The sequence below is a fragment of the Protopterus annectens genome, chromosome 7.part0, assembly GCF_019279795.1.
Source record: "Protopterus annectens isolate FY-2018-M chromosome 7.part0, PAN1.0, whole genome shotgun sequence".
In the NCBI taxonomy this organism is placed as follows: domain Eukaryota; kingdom Metazoa; phylum Chordata; order Ceratodontiformes; family Protopteridae; genus Protopterus; species Protopterus annectens.
The window spans coordinates 410065467-410084514 of record NC_056739.1 but is presented as its reverse complement, the minus strand read 5'-3'; the positions used below and the strand labels follow the sequence as shown (position 1 = coordinate 410084514).

Genomic DNA, 19048 nt, shown 5'->3' with positions numbered 1-19048 from the left:
TTCCCCTTGCAGGTGAATATGGTAGTTGGTGTCTCTCCCCATCACAACCTGATGTCAAGTGTCTTAGCGGACCCTCAAGATGATGGTGGTCATAGTGAGACACAGGTGGGGTTGTCAGGGCCTGAATCTATGCCATTTGTTGGTATCCCACTTTCACCCACAATGCCCCCTCACACAGTCAGTATGCCCACACATACCCAGTCCCCAGCATCCACAGATAATGGACAGTTGGAGGGAAGTGGCATGGAACAGGCTAGTGTGGTGATTATGGCAAGTGTGAGTATAGATACTCGCCATAGACAGACAGCAGGCGAGGTCACACAGGCAGATGGACAGGGGTGCTCAATGGAGGATTGCTGCCCATCAAGCCCCTGTCACAAGTGCCACAGCAGGTGTCACCAGATGGATGTTATGGTTCAGGCACAGGCGGGTACTGACAGCAACACCAGACAGATCATCAGGGTCTTGAATGCAGTTCTTCCTGCCATGTATGATGACTTCCACAGCATTTGTGATGCCATATGTTATTTTGCCGATGCCGTGGATAGATGGGGGTGAGACATTGTCACTGCTCGACCATGCAATGTCTGTGCTTGAGCATATGGTGGGAGTAGGGCATTGGCCAGGTGGATATAGGTCAACAACATGATCAGATGAGAGCCCACATGGCCATGCACATTCACAGTCCTGTATTTCCAGTACCATCAGCACTACCAAAGGGAGAGTGCTGTCCCCACCATACCGGAGCAGGCCATAGGCATGTGGTCCTGGTCAGTCCCATCAGGTACGTGGATCCAGCAGACAGCAATCACCATTGGGGAGTAGTGCTGCATCTGTCCTTGGGCCTGAAGGTGCCAGTGAGACTCCTGGCAGAACCAGTTCCGGCGTCCCTATCGGGAGACGGTGAACCATACATCCTGCCATGTATGGTCCATGGCTGTCCAACATAACCCTGTGTTGGACATCCACAAGGTTTGATTGTGTGCAGTCAAACACTCACACATCTGTATCACAGGCTGGTCACCACCAGACATGTACAGCTCCTCTGCCAGCCCAGTTGAACACCACCCCTCCAGACACATGCACACACATATGATGTCAACCATATGGCCCAGCCTAGACCTCTGGCAATCCCACACCACACCCTGTGCATGTGATGATACTTGTGTCCCAACCCTGTTATCCATACCATTGATGCAGGGACATGCTCATATGAGCCTGATGCACAGGGTGAATATAGTACAGTACAGTAATGTAATGCTGTGCAAGGTGCTGTTACTGGCAATAGTTATAGGTACACATTGAGGTGTATGCACCTTGTTAACCAGAATGCATTATTGCTGTTAGTACTGCTGACTGACTGTAGTTTCACATACTGTATTCTGTTTGTGCTCCAGGTGTTTGTGAGTCTGCAGGCTGCGGGCCTGCTGACAGTAGCAATAATGAGTATGGCAGAGTGGAAACGCAGTGAACTTTTCATAGCCAAGGTACAACTGTATATGTAGATGTTTACCAGGTGTGTTTACATGCAACAGTGTGTGAGCGACAATTGTGGCAGACAGTGTGACCATGCATACATACCCTTGACACAGCCAGCTAGCCTTCATGCATGTCACCTGGGTGTTCTGTAGGACTGCAGGCTCACAAGGAGGAAGTTACTTGAGTACTGGCACTAGGTCCCTCACAAGCTTAGCCATTACTTTATCTGCAACAGATTCACCTATCAGCACCTGTTGACACTGCCTTTTCTGTCCCATCCCTCAACCGTCATGCAGTTGATGAGGGTATGCCAGTTACTGTGCATGACAGGTTTGGGGCATGTATTTCTGACACAGGTCAGCCTGTGTTAGTCTAACCTGGCAATCACCATCATGTGTGTCTACTAACTCATATGCATGTGTGGCCTCTCATGCTGGTAGTGCACACAAAGTCATAGTCCTGTACATGGGGCAGCTATCAAAGGGCTGAGCACAGCCCCTACCTGCACAGTCTTACAAACAATAGCACTAGATACCTTAACACAAACAGCACAGAGATAATGTAGTGTTGGAGTGTCTACCACTACTATTCAAGTGGGCGACAATTGCAGGGGCTGTTAGGATTGCCAGTGGTGGGTTCAGAGACCCTTAACATGGTAGAGCCATCTGTCACATACACACACACACACACACACACACACACACACACACACACACACACACACACACACACACTTCTGCATGGGGACATGCATTGAAACACACATGCACATGGAGTTGACACTTCTCAGAGTAGATGACCTACGCATCTATTTGTGTACAATACACAGTGATATGACCATTGCATGCACCAGTGTGGCTTGGTGTTAGAAACTGTGTAACTGTGCTTGTACGGTGGATGACATCTGTATGGGCTGAAACTAGGTTGGCAATGGCAGAGTTCACATGGTGGAAGAGGCACACAAAATGGTATAACCATCACATACACACAGTAAAGACAGCCACAGGGGCTGTGCATAGAGAAACACATACACAGTTGCCAATAGACGTATTAGTAACCATACATATCCACTTGTATGAACTATAGATCTATGTGCACATGACATGCTCCACATTGATTATATGCCTGGGACATAACACACAACCTCTTACAACAAGTATTCCTGCGAATGCTTTCATGGATGGTGGGATAACCCACCAGAAATAGCAATTGGTCTCATCTACTGCTCCTACAAACCTGCACAAGTGATAGAGTGACAGACTTTGTAGCACCATGATGTGTCAGTCAGGTACGATGTCTGCTGCTGGCATGTGTGTCACGATGGTAACTGTGACATATTTGACAATGATATCACAGGAATGTTCATTGTTAGGGAACACAGACCACGTATAGGTTGCAAACATGTGGATATTCCATGTACATTTGCACAGATGACTGGTATGGGCTGTATAGTGTTACATGGTGCATGTGAGGCAGATGCAATTAACAGGCTCTTTAAAGTAATGTCATGGGTAATGGGTCAACAGACCTTAAATGATATAACTGATACACACAACAGCCACAGGGGATATGCTTCACACACACTACTATAGTTGTCAGTATAGAGATTAGAACCCCTACTTATCTAATTATTTGTACTACAGTATTATGCAGTTATTGCACACACCACAGAATTTAAAGGGCTGACAAGTGTATACAGGTACAGCTACAGTGAATGACATTAGCAGACCTTGTAAAGTAGGGCAATGGGAAGTGTACTGGGTGGTACACACCACAAAAGGGTAAAACCCACACCCCCAGAGGATGTGATTCTCAGCCAAATACACACACAAAGACAGGATATGATTCAAACACACACACACACACACACACACACACACACACACACACACACACACACACACACACACACACACACACACAGTATCACAGTTGCCAGTATTGAGTTGCGAGCCCCTACTTATCTAATTATGTGCATTACAGTGTTACGCAGTTATCACATGTGCCATGGAGCTTATAGACTTTAACAGTGTCCCAAGGTATGTCTAAGATGAATTACATCTAGAGCCCTTGTAAAGTATGACAATGGGAAAGTTATCACATGCACCACAGAGCTTATAGAATTTAGCAGTGTCCCAAGGTATGTCTAAGGTGAATTACATCTAGACCCCTTGTAAAGTATAACAATGGGCAATGTACTGGGTGGGAAGGGCATTAAAATACATTACCCTGTAAACATACACACTTACAAACACCTTCACACAAACTTACACACACACACACACACACACACACACACACACACACACACACACACACACACACACACACAATTGCTAGAACTGAGAATGGAACCCCTGCCTATCTAGTTATTTGTATTATACTGTTACATAGTTATTACAAGTGCCACAGAGCTTATAAGGCTGAGGGTTGTCCAAAGGTACTTATGAGGGGAATGACATCAGCAGGACTGCTAAAGTAGGGCACTAGGTAGTGTAGTGGTTGGGAATGTCCTAAAACTGTTTCACCTGCAAACAAATGCACAAACTTACATTTGGCAGGACTAGGATTAGAACCTCTACCTATCTAGTTATTTGTACTGTAGTGTTACGCACTTATCTCATGCGCTACAGAGCTTATAGGGCTGAAAAGTGTCTAAAGGTACTTCTAATGTGAATGACATCAGCAGGACTGCTAAAGTAGGGCACTGGGAAGTGAAGTGTTGCAGGTGGGAAAGCCCTCAAAATACTTCATCTTACAAACACACACACACTTACAAACACTTGTACACAAATACACATTTGCTAAAACTATGAATAAACCCCCTGCATATCTAGTTATTTGTACTATAGTGTTACACAGATATTGCATGAGCTACAGAGCATATAAGGTTAACAAGTGTCCAAAGGTACTTCTAAGGGAAATGACATCAGCAAGACTGCTAAAGTAGGGCACGTGAAGTGTACTGGGTGGGAATGGCCTAAAACTGTTTCACCTATAAACACACAAACACACACCCACTTACCAGGACTGAGATTAGAACCCCTACCTATCTAGTTATTTGTACTATAGTGTTATGCAGTTGTGGCACGTGCTACAGAGCTTATAGGGGTGACAGGTGTCCAGTGGTACTTCTAAGTGGAATGACATCAGCGGATCTTGTGAAGTAGGGCAATGGGAAGTGTACTGAGTGGGAACGGCCTCTTAATACTTAAACCTACAGACACACACAGACACACACCCACCCACACAAAGGCATGTGATGTGATATTATAACCCCCACCTCAGTACTATTACACAATGGAGCTCACCTTCATGCTGGCATGTGTGACAGGTTATGACCGGTATGCCACTGTCCACAGCAGGGCACCACTCTATGCCATTCAGGGTATCCCTGTGTGTGACTCACTCTTTGTGTGTGTCTCCCTGTGTGTGTCTCTCTCTCTCTCTCTCTCTATCACTGTCTGTCTCTCTCTTCCCCATGTTGTGTATGCTTGATATATTGTTATATGTTGCCCATATATATGTCTGTGTATCACATGCAACAGATACAGATATATCTCATATGGCCCACCTACAGCTAGCTGAGGGTAATCTTGTCTGATGGGTGTGTGTAGAGACAGTTAAGGTGTACATAGCTGTCTGTATGCAAATACATTTATGCACAATACAGTTATATAGTCTGATGTGGATTCTGACATGGGCTGTGATTCTCTAAGTTTAGGAGCATGCCTAGTATGACCTTCTATAGTAAGAGCAGGACTCCATTCCAGAGATAGCTGTACTCCAATCCGGGGGTTTGTGTGCTACAGCCATACCTCTCAGAAGTAAACAGGAAGCTGCTAGAGGTACAGAGTTTGTTTTAGCAGACGTTTTCTGACACATCTGAAGTCTGACGCTGGAATGTATTGTGCCATTACCTAGTGACAGACATCCTCAGATCATTACAATGTTTTACCAGAGGAATACAAGATGTATGATGCACAGACCAATATTATGAGCCCAACTATAGACATTCTTTCCTAAAAAAGGCCAGTCAGAGGTGCAAGAAGATGTTGGAAGACTGGGGGGGGGGTGGAGGGTGACAGGATCACTTAGTGATCTAAAAAGAGCAATTTGTTAAAACTATTTACTACCACAACATAGTTTCGCTTGGAGGACATCTTGAGCTTAGCCAATTTCCATTTTGGTGCTTGAATTAACATTTCCTGATTGGTCTTACCTATTGTATGGCTGATAATTGTATATTAGCCCTAGAGAGAATAAATGTGATCATACTGTAGATAATTTGAGGAGACCCATGTAAAGGATGTAGAATTTAGGAGCTGCCGCTATCCATTAGTGGCATAAGGGGTAATCCCGGCATATATTTTCTATCACCCATCCTTAGATCCAAGTAGCATTTGAATATGGACAGGGATGAGATTTGTTTTACTTGAATGGATAGTCTGTTCTGGATATATATCCATCTCTCCACAACATTCAGTTTAGATACCTGGACTGAGTATTTCTGATGCCATTTGACTTTCTGATGTTCAGTAGGTCCATCTGTATTACATCAGAGGATGCCTTGTATGCAAGACACATCACCTCTAAGCACTCTGTAGGATACTGAGTATAGTGATAAATCTTTGAGATGGTCCATGCAAGACCTGTTATTTAGGACTTGTATCCTTTTAGTAAGGTATCTTGGTATCTTTGTGGGTATTACAATTGTTGCATGGATCTGGACCGATACATGCTAAAGTGGGCATTATACAAAATGATTGACCTAATGAGGGCTTTGTAAAGGGGGACAATAACATCTCTAGATCTAGTCACAATTAATTTGTTTATAAGCTGTGCAATATAGAAAGACTTTCATATGACTCTGGGCACATATTGGTCAAAAGTTAGGTCACTGTGCACACAAGTTCCCAAATGCCAAACAACTGGGTCAGTTCTCAGGGGGCATTGTCAATTTGGCAGTTCCCTGGAGTAGATGACTTCCCAAAGTAATGTATATCTTGGAGTTTAGTTTCAATTCATGATTCTAGCACCAGTTATTGTTTGGGACAAACTTTCCTGCATGATGGTTAAGTCATTTGAAGATTCAATAACTGCTCCTAGCTTGTAGTAATCTCAGACTTAGTCGGCCAAAGCCCTTTGGTATTTCCTTTACTTTTGAGATGTATATGCCAAACAGAAAAGTCTCAGCACCAAACCCTGGGGGACACAATTGGTGACTGGTCTCCTCCCCTATTTTGATCTCCTGCATCCTGTGAGCAAGCATACATGTATACGTTCTTTGATTCACTTTCCTGATTGTATTAACCTGATTGTATTAAATTATATTCCTTGTATACTACAGCACCACTTGTTAGAATGTGTTTTAAATTTGTAGTTTGGAACAGTCTTCTAGTGAGTAATGAAACAAAATATATGAACCAATAATGACAAAACTACTCATTTCAGAAAATTTCAACCATAAAAGGCCACTCAAACTTCTGTTGTTACAATCCACCAATATCAGTAAATATGCAAAATCTCTGCAGAAATAAGTCATCTAAATAATTCCACACTAAAGGGATCTGTAACTAATGAAGAGGTTGCTACTAGCAAACAACTTTATATTTCATTGTTTCATCTACAAATAAAGTGCCTGTTGCCCTTGAAGAATAAATTGCCTATGCTACATTAAAAATGATACGATAGTAATTTTGCAATGGGGAATGGATGGCAAACTGATAGTTACTAAGGATCTCTTGCAAAATTCATAGGACTGCAGCATCCACTCCCATTAAAGTGCAACACAGTACAGTATCAGCGATCCATCTGCATACTGTGGGAGTAGTACTCACAGCCTTCTGCATCAAAAGCAAGTATACTACCTGTTGTGCTACTAACAATGCACCAACTTAGCATAAGTAGCATTAAACTTCTCTTCCCCTGAAGCTCACAGCTCCTTGTAAAATCCACTTGACGATCAACTAAATCTCTCACCTTCGCAACACAAGAAATCAGGAAAAAGCCAAAATTTATTTGGGAGGCAAAGGCCCAAAACCAGGGACACATTTTAAATATTGCTTGTATAATCTTAGAGTTTCCTGAAAGAGAGGAAGACTGAAACTTAAAGAGCTATCATTATTTAGTGAAGTCAGTTCTCACCGATTTGCCAGAAAAACACACATTTTAAGAGGAACAGACCAAAAGTATGAGCCAAATATTCTGTGAAAGTCTGGACAGTGGAGAGCTATGGACTCAACTCCCTGAATCACAAGTGGTGGTACGGGTAGAGAATTCAGGCTCATTTGAGCCTGAATAACACTAACCACCAGTTATACCTAACGGGGGAATTTTACACGCACACATACACACACACACATGCATGTGAGAGCAGCATAACTCCTGCAAATAAAAGAACAAACCTCTCCTTACTGGCATGACTCTGGCAGCACCAATGGAACAGCAGCAGCATAACTCCAGTAACACAGAACAATAAGAGAACAAGAACAGTGAATCCATGTTAGTGTGAAAACTCCACTTCATTAATTTTTCAGACAGGTCTTGCAGCTGTAAAGGTGGGGGGCTCCCCCTGGCTCTATGTTTCCAGCACCCATGAGGCCATTTGAGAGGTGTGGCTACAGCCAGTTGACTGATGAAGTTGTGTAAACAGTCCAGCAACTTGCTGATATACTGGCTGGCGATCTCCTGCTTGTGTGGTATTCTTCTTACCTGAAAAGTCATATCCTGATGTGAGCCCATACCTCTCAACTGTACAGTTTTTGGCAGATTGTGTAGGTGTTTGTCTAAACGTTTTGTCCAGTTTACATAAACTTGTATTTTTATGGCAAGTTAGTTGCAAATAATTAAAGACTGACATTACAAAATAATGACAGACATTAGTGTTTCAGACTTCATAACCTTCAGACAATTCCTGCTAATGCAAAACCCCTTATTCTACCAACGTTCTCAGTATGTAAGGTCAATATTTACAACATGTGCCTATCATTGGGCCTTTGTCCCACTTTTATTTATGACCTTGTCCAGAAGTCTTGCTGTCAGAGGTTGAGATGTGTGGGTGTGGGTACAGAGTGCATTCTACTGTGCAGAAATGTCCATTATATGTGTAGTAAATTCCACATAGCACTGTGTGACATCCAGGTATGTCAGTGGCAGAGCATTACAGAGTACTATGGTGAACCACTGACAGTTGTGTATGGGTTAATAGGTTGATATGACATTAGTAGGTATTGACCTTGAAGCTCTTACAACCCACACAGATGGGAGTGTAGCCCATGTTAAGACATGTCAGCACACAGAGACCCTGTCTGGCGGGGACCCAGGTGGAATCACAGGACTGTGTTTTGTGTTTCCCACGCACTTATATAGGGAGCACATCACAAGGGGTATTGGGGCCCTAGGCTTGATGTGGACAGGGAGTGTATTCCACAGATGTGGGAGTGTGTGGAACACATATCTGTCTCACCAACAAGCCATATTGATATCACAGGCCAGGTTGATGCAGCGCCTCTGGGTTGATAAAGTGGGCCTTGACTTCCTGATGTGCAATGGTCCCATCAGGGCAGGGTCTGGATTGCTTTGTATGGCAGACAGGGGTCACCTCAGCAGAGTCTGTATGGAACAGGGTAGAGGGACAGTGCTGTTAGCCTATCTGTGTTGGGCAGGTGTTTTGGGTTTGGGGTAAGACCTTAGTGTTTGCAAGAACCTGGTGTGTGGAGTCTGCATGATCTGTGGAGTGTACGTTTGTGGAGTTCTCATGTATTTTTGACTCTGAGGTGTCCTTTGTTTGGGTTTTTGTTTGATGTGGACCTCCACTGACATGGGTGTGTGTTGTGTATTTGTAGGTGATGTTTACTGACTCCATACACTGCATGGCACCTATGTTACTGCACAATTTATTCTGGTGTACACATTTTCCATTTGTCTGGCCAGTGGTTCCCTTTCCCCTTATGTGTGTCTCTTTGACCTTCTGTAGTCCAGTCATAGGCTTTGCCCACTGTGGCTGCTGTTATGTATTTGTAATTCTGACGTGAGTGGTCTAAATGCTCTAGTATCTCCAGATCATGTATCCCCTGGTAGGTTACACTGGGTCTGAACACTCTTCTCCTCCTCCTCAGTCTGGGATGGTTGTCAGCATTATCCTCCTCACTGCCCTCAGCATCTAGCACATACTGATGTATCAAAGTGACAACCCCTAACATTTTGGCAGTTAAAATTCCCCCAAGTGTGTACACCAATGGTGCTGAGTTTGTGGGAAAAACAGACTGAAAGGTGTTTGCATAGTTTATTCTGGCATGCTGCAGATGCAGCCTGTGTGATTGGCTGACTATGCTACATTCCACCTGCCAGCTATATTATTTGTATTTCACTGCCTTTATTCTGCTATTTTCTGTTTTTTTTTTTATTTTCTTCCCATTTCCACCCCCTTCTAAACCCATTGCTCAAATATAAACACTTCTGCTGGTTCCTGTTGTTTTTTTTTTTTTTTTAATTATTTCTGTTGTGTTTAAGCCATGTGGCATGTTACACAAACCCCTGCAGCTATAGTAAACAGTTTTGAGCAGAAACAACCCCCCCCGAGGGACACAAACGCAGTCAACATTTCTTAAAGTAGCTCAGACACACCCCTTGCTTAGCTGTGCTTAGCTATGTGCAAATAGAGGCAGCGGAGCTTCAATGTGCTAACACCAAGGATGACACACACCCTTTTCATGTCAGCTGCTTCTCCTGCTTACAGTGCAGTATTATAGCTCCTACACAGTTAGGTGCAGGCAGACACCCTCCCATTTTACTATTCAATAAATTTAGCTCATTTGTATACCCTGCTGCCTTAGTTCCTTGTTACACCACTACATCAGAGCCTATCTACTTAGCTACCAGTGTTACCTGTTATTGTTTTGGTTCTGCATGCTTCCCACTATAATGGCAAAATTCAGATTTCCCACAAAATTGTCTTTTTACATTTTTTTTCTTATTTTCTGCACAATCTTGTTTGTGCACCACCACTCAATGCTTAAACGGATGAAATTGGCCAAAAAAAAAACTTTTATTTTCATAATTTTGCATCTGTTTTCCATGCCAATGGCCACATGCTTCACTTTAAGCTGTCATGCCCCCGTTTTGATTTTTGCAGAAATGTACAGTTAATAACCTAATACATTTCTGCAATGGACACTGCTCTGACACGGATGCCTGCCTGCTTACTGAATCACTAATTCACCTCATTTGCATGGTTTTCACCAGCAAATGAGGTAATTAGCATTATTCAGTGGTGTCCATGTCAGAATAGTGCTGGCAGGCTTGTGCACGCCCCCAGCCTTGTTTACTGGATCATTCAGCGGCCATATTCCATGCAGAAGCTGCTACACTATTCTGACACAGAGATTTTGCTTTATTGAATCCCAGCCTCAATGAGTTCCTCATAGTGTTCGGATTGAAAATGGGGCACATTTGCTCACATTTGCTCTAATTCTGTTAATGTACTTCAAGAAAGGTTGTCAAGTAGAGGAACCTCATCTAGTAAGAAATGCTTATTAAACAAGTTCACCAAAGATTATTGAAAGGTGAGAGTGCTAAAAATGAACCAAGTGTAAATGTTGTCATACTTTGTAATGGATTAAAGAAGTCCCCTACCTGATATCTGTCCAGAGCTACAGCAGTGAGGGTTAGTGCAGATACATGGAGGGAACAATACTGGGCAAAACGGCTGATATGGCACATCGCTTTTCCAAATATCCACGTGCTACTCACAAACCGTACCTAGGGAAGAACAATGGCAGATTAGCCTAGAAATTATTCTATACTTTCTTTCAAAAGTATACACATGCTTTAACAGCCAGGTTACTTTTGATGTGAAATACAGTGCTACAGATGTGTATTATAAAACTTTCAAACTTTTAAACACAAGTTATCATTATCACAGCTCTCAGAATTTTCAGACCTATAAATGAAATGCTGTATTTGCTGGACAAAAATAAGGCACTGTGCTGCAATGAAGGGTTTGCTTTGTATTTAGTCTGCATAGTATATGATGGCAACTTCCACATTCCACTTTAACACTCCTTGTTTTATGTTGTAATTGCTGAACCATATTGGAAATAATGATCAATCTCCTTTCAAACATTTGCTTTATATTGTAAACTCCTGACATTTAACAAACCAGAATTATTGCTTACTTAAATCCCTGTGTAATTTGTCTGGGTTCCCAAAGCACTAAATATAGGCAGTTCAGAAAAGCATTCGAAGTTGGTTTTGTTAATTGTGATAATGAGATACAGAAGAAGTAGCAGGAATCTCAAATGCTTTTCTGAAATCAGATTTTCTGTCTTTCTTTCGCAAGGTTTTTACTCTTCTTCCTTATTTTTTACTTTTTAGAGCAACTCAATATAAAGCAGTCTTTTTTTACATTTTTTTAATTTTTTTTTTACTTTTTGGTGTTTAAGTAAAATATTGTCTGTCTGTCATTAGTGAGACAGTGAAAAAAACACTGACTCCTATATCCCCACTGTTGGGGTCCATTACCAAGGTAGGGTCTCTACTCACTGGTCATGTGACAGATACCACAGTGTTGGGGAGTGGGGAGTGTGTGTGTGTGTGTGTGTGTGTGTGTGTGTGTGTGTGTGTGTGTGTGTGTGCATGTGGAGGAAATTATGTAAGGAGATGTGAGAGGGTATGTGTGGAGGAAATGATGTAGGGAGATGTGAATGTTTGTGTGTGCATCCTGCTCTGTCCCCATGTAGTTCTGTCATGTCTCAGTGGGTGCGTCTCTCAACAACGAGAAGCTTGGCATTTTTTCTACTGTCTTGGAACAGCATGACAGAACCACAGAGAGCCAGAGCCAGAAAGCCATTTGTGTGACAGAACCACAGAGGGACAGAGATGCAAAGCCAATTTCAATAAAAAGCAATTTAATTACTAAAGCAACTGCAAACATCTTGTCTCACCTAGACCAAAAAATGGTAGGGAAATACCTTCTGTTTTAAGTAATGGCATGGACTGGGTTACTAATTATTTGGCATCACTTTTTGCCCTCTTGGTGGGGCTACTCATTAGCTACTATTGTACAGTACTGCTTAAATGTCATGGTTGACTCACATTTGGTGTGATAGGATTAAATGTGTTTCAGGTGTCAAAAACAGTACAATATTGCCCTGAACCCTTTTCTGCGAAAGAATGGAACAAGTGCACATACTGCACTGTGCCGCAGAATGCTTTTTGTTCATCATTGCTCTTTCACAATACACAGTTTTGGACCACTAATTGAGACTATTGTTGCCTTCTCTTGGCAAACCATGCTAGTATTAGGCTTGGACTTTCTTTTCAAATTATTATACACACACAAGATGTTTCATTTCAAAATTAGGCTGCTATTCTCTGCTTTATAGGATCACTGGTCACCACTCTCTCTCTGGAGGATAAAGCTGGTATCCCATTTTAACTTTGTGCACTGCTTTGCTATATATGTATATATAATACACAGACACACACACAAACACACGCACACACACACACACACACACACACACACACGATGTATGTGTATACAAGTAATAAACACAAACCTTTTACAATACAAAAACTAGCCAGGCTGGTACCAGTGCATAGGAATTGTCCACTAAATGGAAGTACTTCACTTTTAAGAAAGTTTAGCAAAGAAATAGGTGATTTGGGACTCAGCTCAGTATATCAACCCTAACAACTTTGCAGCACAGTTGCTTTTTCTAATTCAATAGACTGCTGTCTGCTATAATATTAGAATAATTTCAACATTCATTTCTTTTAACCTGCTCTGATGTTAGGGTGTCCATAAACATTGATTCCTAGTCTGCACACACTTGTGTAGCTATTTGATCAGCAAATTCAAAATTACCATTAATTGGGGAATTCTCAACAGCATGCTAAGATAGGGTCGCTACTTCATTATTCTATGACAGATACCATAGGGTGGTGCAGTGGTGCTTTTGTTAGTGTTGTCACCTCACAGCAAGAGGTTTTCTCATTTGATTCTCAGCTGGGGTGCCTTCTGTGTGGAGTCTGCATGTCATCTCTGCATTTGCATGGGTTTCCTCCAGGTACTCTGATTTCCTCCCACATTCCAAAGACGTCTGTCTGTCTGGGGCATTTCTCCCTGGGCCTCTGCTGAAATGGGCTCTGTCCCAGTTGGACTTTCCTGCTGAACAAATGTACAATAAATAAATAAAAGACAGTGTTGAGGGAAGTGTGTATGTGTATTTGTGTTTGCGCATGTCTGTAAAACTCTCTCTCAGTTGGACTTTCCTGCTAAACAAATGTAAAATAAATAAATACAAAACAGTGTTGGGGGAAGTGTGTGTGCGCATGTCTGTATATCTCTATGTTATTGTGAATGGATCTAATGTGTGTGTGTGTGTGTGTGTGTGTGTGTGTGTGTGTGTGTGTCTGTGTGTATGTGTGTGTGTGTGTGTGTGTGTGTGTGTGTGTGTGTGTGTGTGTATTGTCTCTCTAATGACAGAGGGGCAATATTTTACTTAAAGACTAAAATATTGTTTCTCTGTCATTATTAGAATGGCTTTTATTGAATCTGGTTTTGCGAGACAGCGGAAAAATGCTGAACTTCATGAGAGAGTGACAGAAACACATATGGGCAGAAAGACAGAGCCACAAAGTCAACTTCAATAAAAAGCATTCTAAATTCTAATAATAAAAACAAAAGACAGTTATCATGAACTATATATGAGTGTCTTGCAGGAATGTGCGTTTTTCCATTATATAAAATATTCTTGGCATCATTTATTTATTTATTTATTTATTTTTATAGCAGAGTGCTGTGATGCCTCTCGTACTTCTCAAACTCTTATTGCAAGAAATCTGGACAAAGCCTAAAGTAATGGGAGGACAAAGGACCCAAAATAGGGACAGATTTTAAAAAAATGCTAGAACAAGAGGATCTGTGTTAGCATGCATTTATTAAAGTATATGAAGTCTCAAACTCATATATGTGTGTGTGTGTGTGTGTGTGTGTATATATATATATATATATATATATATATATATATATATATATATATATATATCTATGGGTCTACTACCTTAGATCGAAATTACACTATTTCGAAATATGATACTAGTGTCCCACTAATGCAAAAGTGCACTTCAATGGAAGTGCACTTTAGCGAAAGTCACTAGAACGAACAAAGGGTTAGGGCTTGTGTGTGTGTGTGTGTGTGTGTACATATATGTGTATATATATATATATATATATATATATATATATATATATATATTTATTATTTAGTGACAAATCATCTATGATTTGCCAGAAAAGCACAAACAGTTGAGAGTCTGCTCTGTCTTAATACAGGGCAGTAAAATTAGCAAAGTAAGAACATTTTGAGTCTCTCAAGGAAATATACGTTCTGCAAACTGAACATAGCACCACACCTCTCAGCTGTTCCCATACCTCTCAACCTCTTAACATAAAAAATCTGGAAAAAGTCTAAAATTATGGGGGGGCAAAGGACCCAAAATATGGAGATATTTTAAGTATTGCTCTTATAAACCTATAAAGTTGCTGGATTAATGGGATTCGTGTTCACATACATTTTCTGAAGGATATGACGTCTGAAATTCAAATATATGTCATTATTTAGTGACTTCAGTCCTTTGTGGTTTGCCAGAAAACCACAGATTCTATGATGGACAGACTAGATACTTGAGGCAGAAATCTGGACATTTTACAAAAATCTGTAGAGTTGAGAGGTATGGGCATGTCCATTATTTTGAGTCATATTTTAGTTCTGTCCCTCTTAATACCTCCTAAAACTCGTGACTTTGGGGGAAAAGGGGGTGAATTCTATTTAATAAACAACGACAATAAAGTTATAGACTTTTTTTACTTCAGAAACCGTATATTAATTCACATTATACAACGACCCCACCTCCATTAATATTCAAAAACATGCACGCGGATTGGTCAGCGTGCACATTGTAAATCAGAGTTATAGTAATGGAAAAAGGTCCGGTCGCCTGGACTTTTTCCATTACTATAACTCTTTTTTTACAGCAACGGAGAATGCAAGATCTCCATTGCTTCACACTGTCTTGCTATGTTAAATGATTTTAAAATAGCGAGACAGCTTTAAAAAAAGCAACGGAGATTCTCCGTTGCTTTTTTAAAGCTGTCTCGCTATGTTAAACTCCTTTAACATAGCGAGACAGTTTGTAAAAAGTAATGGAGATCTTGCTTCCTCCGTTGCTTTTTTCAAAACTGTCTCACTATGTTAAATGGGTTTTGCTTTTTTTAAAGCTGTCTCGCTATGCTAAACCCATTTAACATAGCAAAACAGTTTGTAAAAAGCAACAGAGATCTTGCTTTCTCTGTTGCTTTTGCCCACAGCTCTGATGTACTACATAGGCATATGCATGCGCAGTACATCAGAACTGCGGCAGAAAACCAGACAGCTGCGGAAGGGCAGCAAGGAGGCGTTATACAATGCCATTATTTAAGAAAAGTAATTATTTTTTTCTTAAATAATGTCATTGTATAATAGCAATAACCCACTTCTGGGTGTGGGTAATGCTGGATTTACCCATGGTTGGCTTTGTTTAGCCACTCGGGCTTCGCCCTCGTGACCAATCCACGCCAACCATGGGTAAATCCAGCATTACCCACACCCAGGTGTGGGTTATTGCTATATTACCTTATTCTGTGAATGGCCCGATTTAGTTGTTCTTCTTTCTGCTTTTCCCAGTTAGGGGTCGCCACAGCAGAACTCCGGTCTGCTAATGATTGGCAGTAGATTTTTACAGTGCTGAGGAGCCAGCCTGACTCCCAACCTTCAACAGCGGCACGCCCATTCACGCATGCCTTTCGAAGGCCACGTGACCGTGGGGAGGACATGTAGACTCCACACACAGAAGGCGCTCCAGCCGAGAATCGAACGGGAGAACCTTTTGCTTTAAGGGGATACCGATACCGCTGCACCACCGCGGCTTTAAATGTCCCAGTTTAGTTGTGTTAATAATTTAAACGTGACCCTGATTGTTTTTGGATTTCTCCCTGATTCTGTTGAAATTTGTCCCTGATTGGTTGAGAGCTATGCCTGCCACCGAAGAAACTCGGAAATCCCTATCCCGTAACGATTTATCACACATTAAAACATTTTAATTCATCGTCATCTGATACCTTCCTTATCAGATTCAGTTGCCGAGCTGAGCATTTACTGAACCGTACAGGGCAGCAATGTATAAATGGATGTTCGCGTAAACTCTCATATATGGGGATTAATCAAAGGTTGTTTGTTGCTAGTTATTTAGAGAATGGCCAGTTCACCTAGTTTATTTGTGAGAAAGCGGAGCACCTGGTCCCCAAGTGGAGAAAAACAGGATCTGCACAGAATGTAACCCAACCAAGAACTGCGCTGGAAGACTAGTCAATGCCTATCGCGCCGTGCTTCCCTTCCCTGTTTATTATGTAGAACAACAGGGGGGGGGGGGGGGGTGAAGCTTTAAAGAAAAATAACAATACTAGTCATTCAGCGATCCTGCTCAGCAACCTGACAAAAGCTCCACAAATTAAAAAAAAATAGCAAATACACCAACACCGTAAGAACCTTGTCGGTTAAAAATGCTGTTGAAGCCCTCAAACATCGTTAGCCTATCGACGATATAGGGAGGAGAAAACATTGGAATGGAAGGGATGCAGAACAGGAACGATGTTGCAAAAATATGTTCGCAGTGTGGCACAATAAAGTTTGACACCACATTCTTCAGTTTATGTAATTTTAAATTGCGCTCCAATTTCCAGTGTTGTTTTGTAATATAAAACGTTTGCTATAACCCATTCTCACGTAATGCTTGACTGATTTTACACTATAGCTGTCCTGCATTTCAACGCGTCTCAAATGCCGCCACATTAACAACTATGTATTAACTTCCTGTGACATTTTTTTAAACTGTGAGAACAGACAGATATCGAATTGAAACTTACCAATGTAAATGGGGCATTAAGCAAAGTAATCATGAGATCCGCTATTGCCAGATTGGCTATGAAGAGGCTGGTAGCAGTATGCGTTCTTCTGTTCTTCATCACCACATGGCACACCAGTATATTGCCAAACAACGAAATGCCGATGGTTATTGAGTAGGCAATCATGAGCAGTAGTTGGATGGTGCGGTTCTGATGGTCGGCTTCGTGGCGTAGAGAGTCTATGAAGGTCTTAATTTCTTCATAATGAAGTAGAGTGAACGGCGTGCCGTTGTAGGAGCTGTCCGCGGGCAGGTACTGAAAGGAGCTGTCCCCAGCTAAATGCTGCAAGGCATTTTCCAGTGGTGTCGAACTGTTTGATGGTATTCCCTGTCGCCATAATTTCTTGGACGAAAAAGTTGAGTAGACTTCCCGTCCAATCATCCTTTTTCTATGTTCTCGTTTTTAAAACTACATAATAATTTAAACCATAAACAAATTGTAAGTTGAATTAATTCGTTAAATACTATGTGTTTTACATGTAATTAAAGTCGTCCAAACTTCCTTTAATATTTGCCTCAGTCACTTGCTAGTACGGGCAGTTCTGTCTGTCGTACCATAATTAGTCTACTAGCTTTTCACATCAGACATCTGCATTTATGAAGTTCACTGTGTCTTCTACAGAACTGATTTATTTTCAGTCTCACAGCAGCGACGACAGCAAATTAATATTTAGACCCTCCATTTCGATTAGTTGTGCACTACAGTATCTTGGCCTGTCCAATTATTTGAAATTGACGTTTTTTTCCCTTTATCATTTTAGCCCTTCACTTAACATGGTCTGTTTACCGAAAACTCTCTCTGCCATTCTGTTTGCCCCATAAAGCGATTTTCACACTGATCGGCTGAACTTGACTCTTCCAAGATTTCCTTCTGACATTTCTTCGAGAATATCGTGTTATATATACCTCTTGCTATTGGACATCTTTGGCTTCCTCAAAACTTTAATTCGTCCACATAATCTCCGATTTAAAAAAAAGCCTCTAGGAAAAAATAATGTTAATTATAAATTGTTTCTTCCAGTAATTATATTTTATATCCAGCCAGTACTATAAACGACGCAACTGTTGTTTTCAGAAGCAACTGTGTATACTTTCTGAACTGATATTCTTTTGGATGCTAACGTTAAGGGCTTTGGAGCTATGTAGTTCAACAAAATCACTTAGAATATCAAGGTGAGTGGACAACGTAACAGACGCGATTACTTTCAGCTACATTGTAAATAGTTTTAGCTAATTCGAAGCAATGGTGTTAGTGTCGTCCAGCATTTTTTTCTGAGTATTTATACACAGCCACGTGGACAGAGAGTAAACCAACGTGGATGTAGGCATACTATTGGTATCTTCTAGCCACCGTTCCCGTAGTGCGATACAGTAATTATATCTCCTGCCTTTACAAATGGGCTAAGAGGTATGTACACTGACGTGACGTCACACAAAAAAGACGTAATAAATAATGTGCTGAAATTAATTCAAAATAAATGAAGGTGGGCGTGTTGCTTCTTGTTTATGCCAGCTGCTTGCTTGCTTGTGGGCCATTACGTTGTCTTTCATCCACTTGTCG

At 41.4% G+C, this 19048-nt stretch overlaps 1 protein-coding gene across 1 annotated transcript in view; it reads right to left on the bottom strand.

The window, feature by feature from the left end:
- Positions 1-18829, bottom strand: part of LOC122806497 (probable G-protein coupled receptor 83) — a 184769-nt gene extending 165940 nt beyond the window's left edge. The window contains exons 1-2 of the mRNA XM_044076996.1: positions 17450-18829; positions 11116-11241 (exon numbers count right to left, since the gene is read on the bottom strand). Of these exons, the coding sequence (XP_043932931.1) occupies positions 11116-11241; positions 17450-17869 (546 nt within the window). The 5' untranslated portion in view covers positions 17870-18829. The remainder of the gene's footprint in view (positions 1-11115; positions 11242-17449) is intronic.
- Between the last annotated feature and the right edge of the window lie 219 nt (positions 18830-19048).